Raw genomic sequence first — 13,203 nt, 5'->3', positions numbered from 1 at the left:
AGATAAGGGGTTAATATCCAAAATATACAAAGAACTCATACAGCTCAACAACAAAAAAACCAACAACCCAGATAAAATATGGTCAAAAGATCTGAACAGAGATTTCTCCAAAGAAGATATACAGATGGCCATCAGGCATATGAAAAGATGCTCAACATCATTAGCTATCAGGGAAATGCAAATCAAAACTACAATGAGGGGCCAGCCCAGTGGTGCAGTGGTTAAGTGCACACGTTCCGCTTCTCAGCGGCCCAGGGTTCGCCAGTTCAGATCCCGGGTGTGGACATGGCACCACTTGGCACACCATACTGTGGTAGGCATCCCACATATAAAGTAGAGGAAGATGGGCACGGATGTTAGCTCAGGGCCAGGCTTCCTCAGCAAAAAAGAGGAGGACTGGCAGTAGTTAGCTCAGGGCTAATCTTCCTCAAAAAAAAAAAAAAAAAAAAGCCTACAAGGTGTCACCTCACTCCGGTCAGAATGGCTATAATTAACAAGACAGGAAACAACAAATGTTGGAGAGGATGTGGAGAGATAGGAACCCTCGTACACTGCTGGTGGGAGTGCAAATTGGTGCAGTCACTATGGAAAGCCATATGGAGTATCCTCAGAAAATTAAGAATAGATCTATCATATGATCCAGCTATCCCACTGCTGGGTATTTATCCAAAGAACTTGAAAACACAAAAGCATAAAGATACTTGCACCCCTAGGTTCACTGCAGCATTATATACAATAGCCAAGACTTGGAAGCGACCTAGCTGCCCATCAAGGGACGAATGGATAAAGAAGATGTGGTATATATACACCACAGAATACTACTCAGCCATAAGAAATAATGAAATCCGGCCATTTGTGACAACATGGATGGTCCTTGAGGGTATTATGCTGAGTGAAATAAGTCAGAGGGAGAAAGTCAAACACCGTATGATCTCACTCATAAGTAGAAGATAAAACAATGACAACAAACACATAGCAACAGAGACTGGATTGGTGGTTACCATGGGGGAAGGGGGTAGAGGGCAAAAGGGGTGATTAGACACACATGTGAGGCGATAGACTATAATTAGTTTTTGGGTGGTGAACATGATGTAATCTACACAGAATTTGAAATATATTATGATGTACATCCGAAAGCTATATGCTATAACTGAGTGTTACTGCAATTGAAAAATAAATAAAAGTGAAAAAAAAAGAGAAAGCAGTATAGTTTCCTCAAAACGTTAGAAAACAGAACCACCATATGATCTAACAATCCTACTTCTCTGTATTTATCCAAAAGAACTTTTAAAAGGATCTTGAAGATACATTTGCATTCCCATGTTCACAGCAGCATTATTCATAATAGTCAAGAGGTGGAAGCAATACAAATGTCCATTGATGAAGTGTAGATAAAAAATGTGGTACGACTCTTTGACATCAGTCTTAAAAGGATCTTTTCGGACACCATGTCTTCTCAGACAAGGGAAATCATAGAAAGAATAAACAAATGGGACTTCATCAGACTAAAAAGCTTCTACAAGACAAAGGAAAACAGGATTGAAACAAAAACACAACCTACCGACTGAGAAAAAATATTTGCAAATCATATATCCAACAAAGGGTTAATCTCCATAATATATAAAGAACTCACACAACTCAACAACAAACAATCAAACAACCCAATCAAAAAATGTGCAGGGGATATGAATAGACATTTCTCCAAAGAAGATATATGGATGGCAAACAGGCAGGTGAAAAGATGCTCATCATCACTGATCGTCAGGGAAATGCAAATCAAAACTACACTAAGATATCACCTTACACCCGTTAGAATGGCTAAAATAACCAAAACAAAAAAGAACAAACGTTGGAGAGGTTGTGGAGAAAAGGGAACCCTCAGGCACTGCTGGTGGGAATGCAAACTGGTGCAGCCACTATGGAAAACAGTATGGAGATTCCTCAAAAAATTAAAAATAGAAATACCATATGACCCAACTATCCCACCACTGAGTATTTATCCAAAGAACTTGAAATCAGCAATCCAAAGAGACCCATGCACCCCTATATTCATTGCAGCATTATTCACAATAGCCAAGACGTGGAAGCAACCCGAGTGCCCATCAACTGATGACTGGATAAAGAAGATATGGTATATATACACAACGGAATACTACTCAGCCATAAAAAAGGATAAAATGGTCCCATTCACAACAACATAGATGGACCTGGAGGGTATTATGTTAAGTGAAATAAGCCAAACAGAGAAAGACAAACACCCTATGATTTCACTCATATGTGGAAGATAAACCAACACATGGACAAAGAGAACAGATTAGTGGTTACCAGGGGGAAGGGGAGTGGGGAGTGGGCATAAAGGGTGAAGTGGCACACCTATAATATGACTGACAAATAATAATGTACAACTGAAATTTCATAAGGTTGTACACTATCACAACCTCAATAAAAAAATTTTTAAAAAAGAAAATGTGGTACATACATACAATGGAATGTAGTTCAACCTTAAAAAAGGAAATGCTACAACACTGATGAACCTTGAAGACATCACACTAAGTGGCATAAGCCAGTCACAAAAAGATAAATATGGTATGATTCCACTTATAATGAAGAACCTATAGTCAAATTCATGGAAACAGAAAGTAGGGTGGTGGCCACAGGGGCTGGGAGGAGGGGGAAGAGAGTTGTCGTTTAACGGGCATGGTTTCAGCTCTGCAAGATGAAAAGTGCTGGAGATGGACTGTGCGATGGGAATATAGTTACCACCACTGAACCGTACGCTTAAAAATAGTTAAGATGACAAATTTTCACCATATTTTAGGTTAAAAAAATGTAGTTTTGCCAGGATTTAACCCAGGAATTTTATGAGAAATTAATTTCTGAGCCACGAGACTTGTAGGCGAGGAGGACAAAGAACTCTTCCCCCGATTTGCGCCCCCAGGCCAGGCCTCACTTTGGCCAGGTAAGTCCAGGAGCTGTAAGGGGCGCCTGAGGCTGGGGTCACAGCTCCACCAGGCTGGGCACAGCTTCCTGGGCTTCTGGGAGAGAGAACACAGAGGGCAACACTGGGGGCAAGGGCAGGGCTAGGCCTGCGCCCCACACGCCATCTCCCCTTGTCGTCCACTCCTCAAGCCAATTCAAAACCAAGTGAAGTGGATCCTCGGTTTATTGTAAGTCTTTATTTACAGCATAAGTCTCCAAAAGGTCAGGGCAGTTTTCTCTCTTAAATAACAGGTCAACCATATAAAACAGCTGGAACCAAAGGAGAGAAATATACACAATATAACACATTAAGTATTTTCAATACTGTTAATTGAATTTTTCATATTAAATTAAGACGCTATTATGATTTACAGTATTTCTCTAGTTGAAAGACAATATACATTTTTTACAAAACCAGCACAGCAGCATTAATAAAATGCTCATGACTGTAATTTTTATTTTTCTATAACACACTGCACCCATGTTACAAAAACAAACCAGAGGCATTGCACTAGAGGGTTTGAATACTGCCTAAGTCAGCATGTTAACACTCGGCGGAGAGAGCAAGGCCTGACCGCTCACCATCAGGCTCATTCACAATGGTCTGCACCCGCTGGCAAGCAACCCTCCCACAGGGAGAGGACCTTCCTTGTCATACCTGCCCAGTGCTAGCGGATCAAAAACCAAGGAGAAGCCGAGGCCACAGAAACCAACACAACCTACTATTTACAAGACCCAGGAAAGGCCAAAGCCAGAAAACCACCCACTGCTGATCAAGGAAAAATTAGAGTAGGACATTTTGTAGGAAATTTTGACTATCTATAAATCTTAAATGTTCAATAGACTACAAAGGGGTTTGTAACAGCTTACTCCCCTTATTTTTCTTAGGCTTGGGTAAGAAAACAGTCAATCCTTTTTATTTTTTAATAAAGTTTTGATGGTATCAAAAAGCTTCACATTATAAATAAGATTTTTATCAATGCAACATGTTCACATAGCTTTCTGGTGCTACTGGCAATTATTCTCAGGATTCATCATTTATTCTAAGGAAGAAAGTACTAGGATTTCTTCCTCACTCTTAACTTTCAGCACAAATGCTCTCCAGGCCTCGGAAGGAATTGAGGGCAGAGAACAGCCCTTCGGGGCCCCCAAGCAGCATGGCGTTTGAAACACCCCCGACACACGTGGAGGGCGACCCCTTGCAGCAGGCTGTTCCAGCTCCACCTCTCAGAACACCCCACAAACACGTGGAGGGTGCCCCCACGCAGCAGGGCTGGGTACAGCTCCACCACTGACAACACAATGAAGTTCGCATTTCCCCTTCCTAAGAAGTTCTAAAAGGACAGACCCTCGCAAGGCAGCAACTCCCGCTTCAGACTATATTATGCTGGAATTTTTTCTTAGCCACGAAATTACCTAAGAGGCAGCAGTACTTTATAAAATAGTTCTTCTGGGCAAGGAAAACAAAACCAACATGACACACCATTGCCAGAGCTGTCCCAGCGGAGCATTCGAGCTACATGCCGTACTGAGACTAAGCCACAGAGACCAGTGGCTCCCGCAGGGGACACTCCCACAAGAGCACACAGAGGGCAGGACGTGGGCAGGATGCTCTACCTAAGACTCCCGCAGAGACAGGACAGCGTTTGCTTCAAAACGAGACGCAAGGTCCCCTGTTCCTGGAACGTAAGAAGCTGACGACGTTCCGCATCTCTGTCACTCCTGCACAACTCCTTTACTAGTCTTTGATATCAAAACTAAAATCATCAGTGTTTCGTGTGTTTTCAGAAGGCACACGGCGTTTTGTTTTTATAAAGTGCTTATCATCAGATCAGTCCTAAGTCCTTGGTCAACTTGTTTCTAGTTCAAAACAAACCATGTTTCTAATAAGCACCAAACTAATGCTTTCATTCTCTAAGGTAAACTTTACAAAAGGTTCCTACTCCATGTACTTACAGTCTCTGTAAATGGAATGTACCCAGACTTCTTTTTCTTATTATGTGAAAGTTACAATAGAAATGTGCTATCATAGGAATCCTAAAAGGAGTGGAACCCCTCAAACTTGATAAATACTGAATTATCCCTGTTATGGAAGGAAGCCAAGAGCAGACATCCAGGCTTAGAGAATCGCCTCGAAGACGGTTTAGTACTTCTGATCCCTTTTTATACAAAGGAAAACTCGATTAAAGAAGTTCCTTACTAAGAATATTTTATCTCAACATTTCTTGATAGTCAGAACGGGCCTAGAAACTGGTGCAGAACATTAGGAAACAGGGATGTCCATGTTAAAAACTTCTTAATTGTATAGATGCCACTTAAATTGCTGGTTATATTTTTAAAAGATACTTTAACTCCACAAAAAACAAGCAAATCCTTCCCTCTCACTCAATTTCTTGGATCAGTTTCTTGGATCTAATTTATTTTTTACATTAAAATAAGAAATCTGTCATTCATAATTCTCCCTTTGGGGATTTAGTCATTGTTGATTCATTTACTAAAGTTCCCCTGAAAGTGGGGGAAACCCAGAATACGAGTTTATGCGGCTAAGTACAGTTCAACATATGAACTGCACAAAAGTTGTACACAAGCTTAAAAAACAGCTCCTGAAAAAGGCTTCAAGTTAATAGCTGTAGCCTCCTGTCACCCACAGACAAGTAAGGACAGAGCCCAAGAAACATCAAACATATTCGAAAACAGGGCAGGACACAGAATGTGAAAGGATCCCCAATTTAAGTCAAATTCCTCAATAAAACAAGAGCAGATTGTATTAATCTGTTTAACTGGCCATTAGCAGAGTAACTCAGGATCTTTTAAAGGTTTCAGAAATTCTGATAAGAGGCAATATCAAATTGTCACATAAGAAACACAAAACGAATCCAGCAGCTCTACAAATGCTTTCTACGCAAAGACAGTGTCAAACGTGATGCCAGGAGAGTCACAATCTATGAGACAGTTTCCTTAACAGGATTGTTAGCAAATAGATATTGCATTTTTCACTCTATTTCCTCATCTCTAACCATACATTTTCCCTTAGCCCTTTGAAACCTATTTCAGCTTAAGTGAAAGTGTCCATGCAACTTCCCAGCCTATGGAGAGCTAATCTGTAGGTATCAAAATCCAAAGTGCAAACCTGTGGAGTTTTAACCCTTTGGTGACAGACAGCCCACGTGCTGAGAACTGAAAGACCTGGGTAGACAGCGGGAATGGGATGAAGAAATAAAACAGTGGCTTGTTTCTGGCCCTTTGTTCCAGCCCCTTCCTTTCACAGTCCATTTCAAAACATGTGCTTCATTTCAGCAGTTGAGACCCAAGCCTGTCCAGTGGTCTGGTACCATGAGGAAATACTTGTCCATCGCTTCACAAAATCGGGTCCTGTACAACTCTGGAGAGACCACAGTTGGCATTTTACCTAAAATTGTGAAAGAGAAAAGGAAGTAGAAAGCTGTTACGTAACTGCTCAGGCAACTGACTTCAAGAATATGTTCTTCCCACATACTGGTGTAAAGACGCATACACCACAGCAGTCTGAGCAGAAAGGAGGGCGGGTGTTCCGTGCGCCACACGTCATAGGACAGGTCCTTCCTGGTATGAGCTTCCACTTCAAAACACTAGCTCTTGCCGAGACATGAGAGACGTACAGAAGGACAAGTAGGGCCAACAGTGGTCAGAGAACCAGAGGATTTCAAGTGCTGATTAAAGACTACCTCTGGCATTTTTTTCCAACTCTTCATTTTGAAAACTTTTAGCATTTTAATGCAAATTTTAACCCAAAATTTCTCCACCTAAACAATTCCCTTTATTATTTGATCATTGTGGAAATGACAAGAAAATCAAAGATAACATCACTTATTTTTTCAGAATTTAAAAAAGTATCCAGGGGCCGGCCCCGTGGCTGAGTGGTTAAGTCCGTGCGCTCCGCTGCAGGCAGCCCAGTGTTTTGTCGGTTCGAATCCTGGGCACAGACATGGCACTGCTCATCAGGCCACGCTGAGGCGGCATCCCACGTGCCACAACTAGAAGGAGCCACAACTAAGAATGTACAACTATGTACCAGGGGGCTTTGGGGAGAAAAAGGAAAAAAAATAAAATCTTTAAAAAAAAAAAAGGTATCCATTTTTTAAATGTTAACTGATAAGGAAGACATGAGAAGAGTTTGAAGAGTAAACAAAACAAAATTCTGCTCACCTTGTCCTCCTAAAATTCCTGTTGATTTCACAACCATCTCAAGCTTTTTGTCCCATGTAAACGTTCGAATATAATCTGTTGCAGGGGCAATATTAGCAGTAAAGCTATGTTACTAAATGCAAGCAAATGACACCAGCAATCACTATTACTATTACTTCTACAATAGGTACATTTATTGAGTGCTGACAATACGCCAGGTGCTTCCTAAGCGTTTTCCCCATATTAATTCATTTAATCCTCACAACCACCTCACAGGGCTTCACTTATAAGTGACTTCTGAATACAGGTATTTTTGGTAAAGATGATGAAAATGGAAATGAGGGAACAAAAGAAGATACAAGAATTTAAAAACTATTAGTTTTGAATTTTCAAATGAAAGTTGGTGAAAACAGTCAATAAGTTATTACTAGAGCAGACTTGCTGTCATCCACAATTTTGCTCTGGCTTCAATCGTGAACTACAAGTAAGGCATGCTTGTTGACTTACCTATAATCCCAACGACAAGCTCATTGCTGGTATCATCTCGCCCCACCAGCAAAGAATAGTCGATGATGAGGTGGCTGGACAGGAAGTGGGCATCGCTGCGGATGGAGGCCCGCAGCACCGCCTTGGAGTGCGAGCGGATGTACAGAGGGCTGTCCCGGACCATCTTCAGCAGATTCTCGTCCAGCAGGACCACGTCACAGCTCTCTTTCCCGGTGTCAGTTTTTACATTTCTGTTCCTAAGTGAACCCTTCAAGTCAAAAACCTGGTGGAAAGAAAATTCTGTCATTTATGTGTGAGTTACTACAAATGAATAATTAATGTAATTACGTTTAAAAGGCAGAAAGATTCCTTGTAGCCACTACCACTATATATTTTTAAATCCAATTAAAAACAATCACAACTTACATAAGTCAATACACGGTGCACCGTAACCACGATACGTAAGCAAGTGCACACGCACACTAACTGTACGATACGTAAGCCAGTGCACGTGCACACCATAAGTGCACAATACGTAAGCCAGTGCATGTGTGCGTCGTAACTGCACAATATGTAAGCCAGTGCACGTGTGCGTCGTAACTGCACACTACGTAAGCCAGTGCACCTGTGCGTCGTAACTGTACAATATGTAAGCCAGTGCACGTGCACACCATAACTGCACAATACGTAAGCCAGAGCACGTGTGCGTCGTAGCTGCATGATATGTAAGCCAGTGCACATGCATACTAACTGCACAATACGTTAGCCAGTGCATGTGCAAACTAACTGCACGATACATAAGCCACTGCATGCGCGTACCGTAACTGCACAATACATAAGCCAGTGCACGTGTACACCATAACTGCACGACACGTAAGCCAGTGCACATGCACACCATAACTGCACGATACGTATGCCAGTGCACGCACGCGTCATAGCTGCACGATACGTAAGCCAGTGCACACGCGCGTCATAGCTGCACAATACGTAAGCCAGTGCACGCGCGCGTCATAGCTGCACAATACGTAAACCAGTACACACGCGCGTCATAGCTGCACAATACGTAAGCCAGTGCACACGCGCATTGTAATGGCACAATACATAAGCCAGTGCATGCGCACACCATAGCTGCACGATACGTAAGCCAGTACACACGCGCGTCATAGCTGCACGATACGTAAGCCAGTGCACACGCGCGTTGTAATGGCACAATACATAAGCCAGTGCATGCGCACACCATAACTGCGCAATACGTAAGCCAGTGCATGTGCACACCATAACTGCACTATACGTAAGCCAGTGCAGGCGCACGCACTAACTGCAAGATACGTAAACCAGTGCATGCGCACGCTAACTGCATGATAGGTAAGCCAGTGCACGTGCACACTAACTGCATGATACATAAGCCAGTGCACGCGCACACTAACTGCACGATAGGTAAGCCAGCGCATGCGCGTGCCCTAACTGCATGATACATGAGCCAGTGCACACGCGCACTGTAACTGCACGATACGTAAAATACATGGTGACATAACTGCATCATATGAAATGGATACCAAGGCCCATTACTGAAACATTTCAGAAATATGCTGACCCATTTACTCAACTTTAAGAAACATTAACAAGGAACTCCAAAAATATGTTGCTGGATCATAAAGCAGTTTAAAAAACAGATGCAAATAGTTTTAGGAAACAGTTTTGAAACCAAAACTGTGCGATTTCTTATGGCAATGCAGCAACGTACATCTCTAGGAATTCTGGGGCAACAGGCAAAGCGTCACGCTCAGAGGTTGGGGACCCAGCTACGAGACCAGCGTTGGATCTGCAGGGTTTTCTGCAGACCAGCACTAGTCAGTGGTTCTGACTCGTGATGACACAAGGAGCTGCTGCCAGAATATAAACCAGTTACATCATGAAGCACAATGTTTAGTTCAGCTGATGTTATAGCAAGACATTCTCAATGAAGAAAGCAGTGAGTTACATCCTGGTACCAGCTCCTTGTCTCACCACAGACCGGAAACAGTTCAAGGACCAGCACTTCCAAGAGTACTGTTCTACAATCTACACCAACCTGAGTTCCAGGAATATCTGCATGACTGTCATAAAGACTTAATTTCTCTGGGCCTCAGTTTCTTTATCTTTAAAAGTGAGATGGTGGAAGCAGATCTGCCTTCTAATTCTATAGTTCTATATTTCTAGGATATTGAATATGTTAAATTTTAGGACTAGTCCACAACATTCCCCTTTATTCTTTCCTATAAGGTTCAACAAGTCAAAAGCTAAATTTAGCCTAGCAACCAAAGTCTAATATTTACTATCAAATAAGATGTTACTCTCTGATTATATTCATTATATTCATGAACCAGAAGCGCAAAGGGTTCCAGTAGCTAAATCCTTTGCAGAGTCCAATATCCTTACCTGTGCCATCTTTCTCCCATAGAAAAGATTTTCCATGACAAGGAGATCTAACTTCTTCTCAGTGTTGTTCTGAGAATTCTTATAACCAATTCTGTAAACTCCAAGAATTTTGGCCAGTGCAGTAGGCCTCTAATCAAGAAAAGATGAAAGCAAACTCTTATCAAAAAGGATTATTTGTAATTTAATATGAATACCTGGACTATTCCATATAACATCCAGACATGATTTTATATTAATATGACCAGTCAGAGGACCTTAAAAAAAAAACTCAAACCCTTGAATCTCAGGAGAAAGTAAGGCACCAATGCCAATAAAAATAGTAGATCCTTAACATGCAAACAAGGGATAATCTTTCACAATTAGTCAAACTCATAAATTTTACTATGACATATAGTTTCCCCAATAACAAGCAATAAACCATAAATGAAAAAGATCCTCGTGGCTCTTTCACACTCCCACTGGGAGGGTCATGCTCGGGACAAGGGGAAACCTGGGCCACTGGCTCCCTCTCCTTCTGTGTAAGGGGCCCAGACCCTCAGTTCTCAACACACATTTCAGGCTTCTGTCTCAGCAAAATTACAAATGACTAAACAAGCAGCTGTTGTCATCCAGCCTTCACATTTCTGACTGGCTGTGACACACACTGATCAACCACAACTTGCCCAAGAGCCCTTGGTCCCTCCCTGGCAAAGGCAGGAGAGTCTGCAATCACTGTGCTCTGTCACACTTCAGCAGTGCAGCAGACCCGGTCATGTCCTGCCCGGCTTGTCACGGAGAAAATGGCATTACACTAACTCTCAGGACGTGCAAAGGCCCAGTGCACTCTAACTGTAGACCCAGATTTGGGGTGTCTACCTTTTGTTGCACAGCGTTTGTGATATAATTGAAGTAGTGTGGTGCAAAGTCGAGGAAAGACTGGACTTCCAGACGAGGCATCTGCTTCAAAATGAATCTATCATCTAAAAGGCAGAAATCTCAAATGTTTATTCCAATCACAATATGCACTAAGGTAATCTATAATAAGTCCTTCCCAAGAACCCAAATGATTTGTTTGCTTCATGTTTTTAAGGGGTATTTTCTGAATCGCAGAGAAAATTTTAATCCGAGCACAGTTCTCAAGTGACTGAAGGCCTGGAAGAGCTGGTGAGGATTTAGAAAATCAAGAAAATTCTCCTTTGACAGTTCCACACCTAAATCCCAACCAGATGGGCCACCTGCTAAAGCTACTAAATAAAGCTTACACGCTCCTACGCTAACCCAGCAAGCCACAGTTGCGGGTGTGCCTATCGAGCATACCCTTCCCACCACATTGCCTCCAGTGAGCTGGGTTTCAGTGGCGTGGGGGGCGACAAGACACAGCCACCGTCTACCGGCAGCCTCTGCAGGTCAAGACCTGGCGCTGCTGCTTTCAGATCAACACTCCCATCTACCTTTCTCTCGTCAGCAATGAGGGACCCCTCTGAGTGTTCTACAAGTTCCCTGTTACTGCTGACACTTGGAGAACTTGGGACTACAGAGAGTTCAGTAAGGATCGGATCAATGTCTGTCTCTAACTGCACACCACACACACGTATATTCTCCCAAGCATTTTTATTACATCCCCTCAAGCATAAAAAGAAAAACAGAAAGCTTTGTTTGCCAACTGACAGTATCCTCACCCCTCAGTTCAAGTGCTTCATAAATTAGCTGAGGAGAAAGATGGCCATCACACACTCAGCAGATGATCAGAAAGACTCACCTTCTGTGGCGTAGAAGGCCGCTCCGGACTTGCCCCCGCGTGCCTGCCAGGGTGCCGAGTGGGAAAGGGAGCGGATGAAGTCCTCCTCGCTGCTGCCCAGGATCACCTCGCGCATCTTGTGAAACTCTCCCGCATAGTAGAGCCGGCAGTAAAACTTGGCGTTAGCGTCAGAAAATTCTATGAAGGCAAGTGTCAAAGGAGAGGCCTTGTCAATTAGAAATGTCTTTTCCTTCCTGCCATTCCCATCCCGACCAAATGCAGCCATCTAAGTCCCTCCATGATAGCTCATGTTAGTTGCATGCTGTTTATCACAATCCTGTGACAGTGACCTTCAGGGAGGACTGAAGAGCATCTTATGACCACCTTACCTATTTATGGAAAAAACAAACGTAACTTCAGACCCATTTCTAATTTTATACTGGCTACTGTATTTTCATCATTGTACTTTTATATATAAATTTTACTGTCTAAATTATTCCAGATAAATTTCTGGCATCCACGGGCATACACATAATTCCAGGTGCCTCATCAAGGCCTGCAGCTCTAAATTGCATGGTAAGTAATTATTTAAACATTAGAAATTAAATTATAATTTGTGTAGTTATACATTACATTATAATTTCAATTAAATTTCTTTATAAATTAAATAACGTATACTTTATAAAATAAATTATAGATTAAATAAACCTCATGTCAGCACACAGACTTAGTCTTCATTTCAGGAAACAAGATATTTATCTAGTATGAAGCTAGAAGCCTCAAATAGAGTTTGCTCAATTACAGTTCCTGTCCCCAAACCAACAAGACTTTGTTTCATACTTACGAAGTTCCACATGAGGATTTGTGAGCTGTTTCTTTTGTGCGTCTCCTCCATCTATCTCATCTAAAAGGTTTAATATCATTAGTAAAGCCCACGTTTTAAATAGTTATCAATTCATTTTATTTGTTCTTTTTTCCTGATAGAACAATAAAAACTAGGAAGTCACGAACTTATCCTCGTCAAGTCACTCTCAACCAAGCATCATGTATACAATTAAACTGTGTAAACTACTGCAATAAAAATGTATGTACCTTTTAAAACATCAACTTTTCGATTAAAAAGTAGGGAATTCAGGTTGAAGAATCATTTCTTATATGTACGTGATTTCTATGACAGCAGAATACTAACTCGGCTCTGACATTGAGTTTCTATGGCTTCTTTACCGTGTGTGGAATAATGCTTCCCCGATACTCTGAGATGCTTTCTCTATCATACACTAAGATAGACATGTAATGTATGAAATATACTAGTCTCTACTTCAGAGCTATTTTTTTACACTTGACTGACTTGTCTGGCAAACCCACTGCCAGATCCACTCTAATTATTATCGATTTGAAATATATTTTAACATCTAGAAAAACAAGTGATCCTCTAAGTT

The 13,203-nt window shown here is 41.8% G+C and overlaps 1 protein-coding gene across 41 annotated transcripts in view; it reads right to left on the bottom strand.

The window, feature by feature from the left end:
• Positions 1–3,145: 3,145 nt before the first annotated feature.
• Positions 3,146–13,203, bottom strand: part of PIKFYVE (phosphoinositide kinase, FYVE-type zinc finger containing) — a 76,889-nt gene continuing 66,831 nt past the window's right edge. For all 41 annotated transcript variants that reach the window (XM_070242192.1, XM_070242208.1, XM_070242200.1 and 38 more), the window contains 7 exons: positions 12,609–12,668; positions 11,786–11,962; positions 10,903–11,006; positions 10,048–10,176; positions 7,651–7,912; positions 7,165–7,239; positions 3,146–6,388 (listed from right to left, as the gene is read on the bottom strand). In XM_070242192.1, coding sequence (XP_070098293.1) covers positions 6,273–6,388; positions 7,165–7,239; positions 7,651–7,912; positions 10,048–10,176; positions 10,903–11,006; positions 11,786–11,962; positions 12,609–12,668 — 923 coding nt within the window. In that variant the 3' untranslated portion in view covers positions 3,146–6,272. The remainder of the gene's footprint in view (positions 6,389–7,164; positions 7,240–7,650; positions 7,913–10,047; positions 10,177–10,902; positions 11,007–11,785; positions 11,963–12,608; positions 12,669–13,203) is intronic.

The sequence above is a fragment of the Equus caballus genome, chromosome 18 (assembly GCF_041296265.1).
Source record: "Equus caballus isolate H_3958 breed thoroughbred chromosome 18, TB-T2T, whole genome shotgun sequence".
In the NCBI taxonomy this organism is placed as follows: domain Eukaryota; kingdom Metazoa; phylum Chordata; class Mammalia; order Perissodactyla; family Equidae; genus Equus; species Equus caballus.
This window is presented reverse-complemented; position numbering and strand designations above follow the sequence as displayed.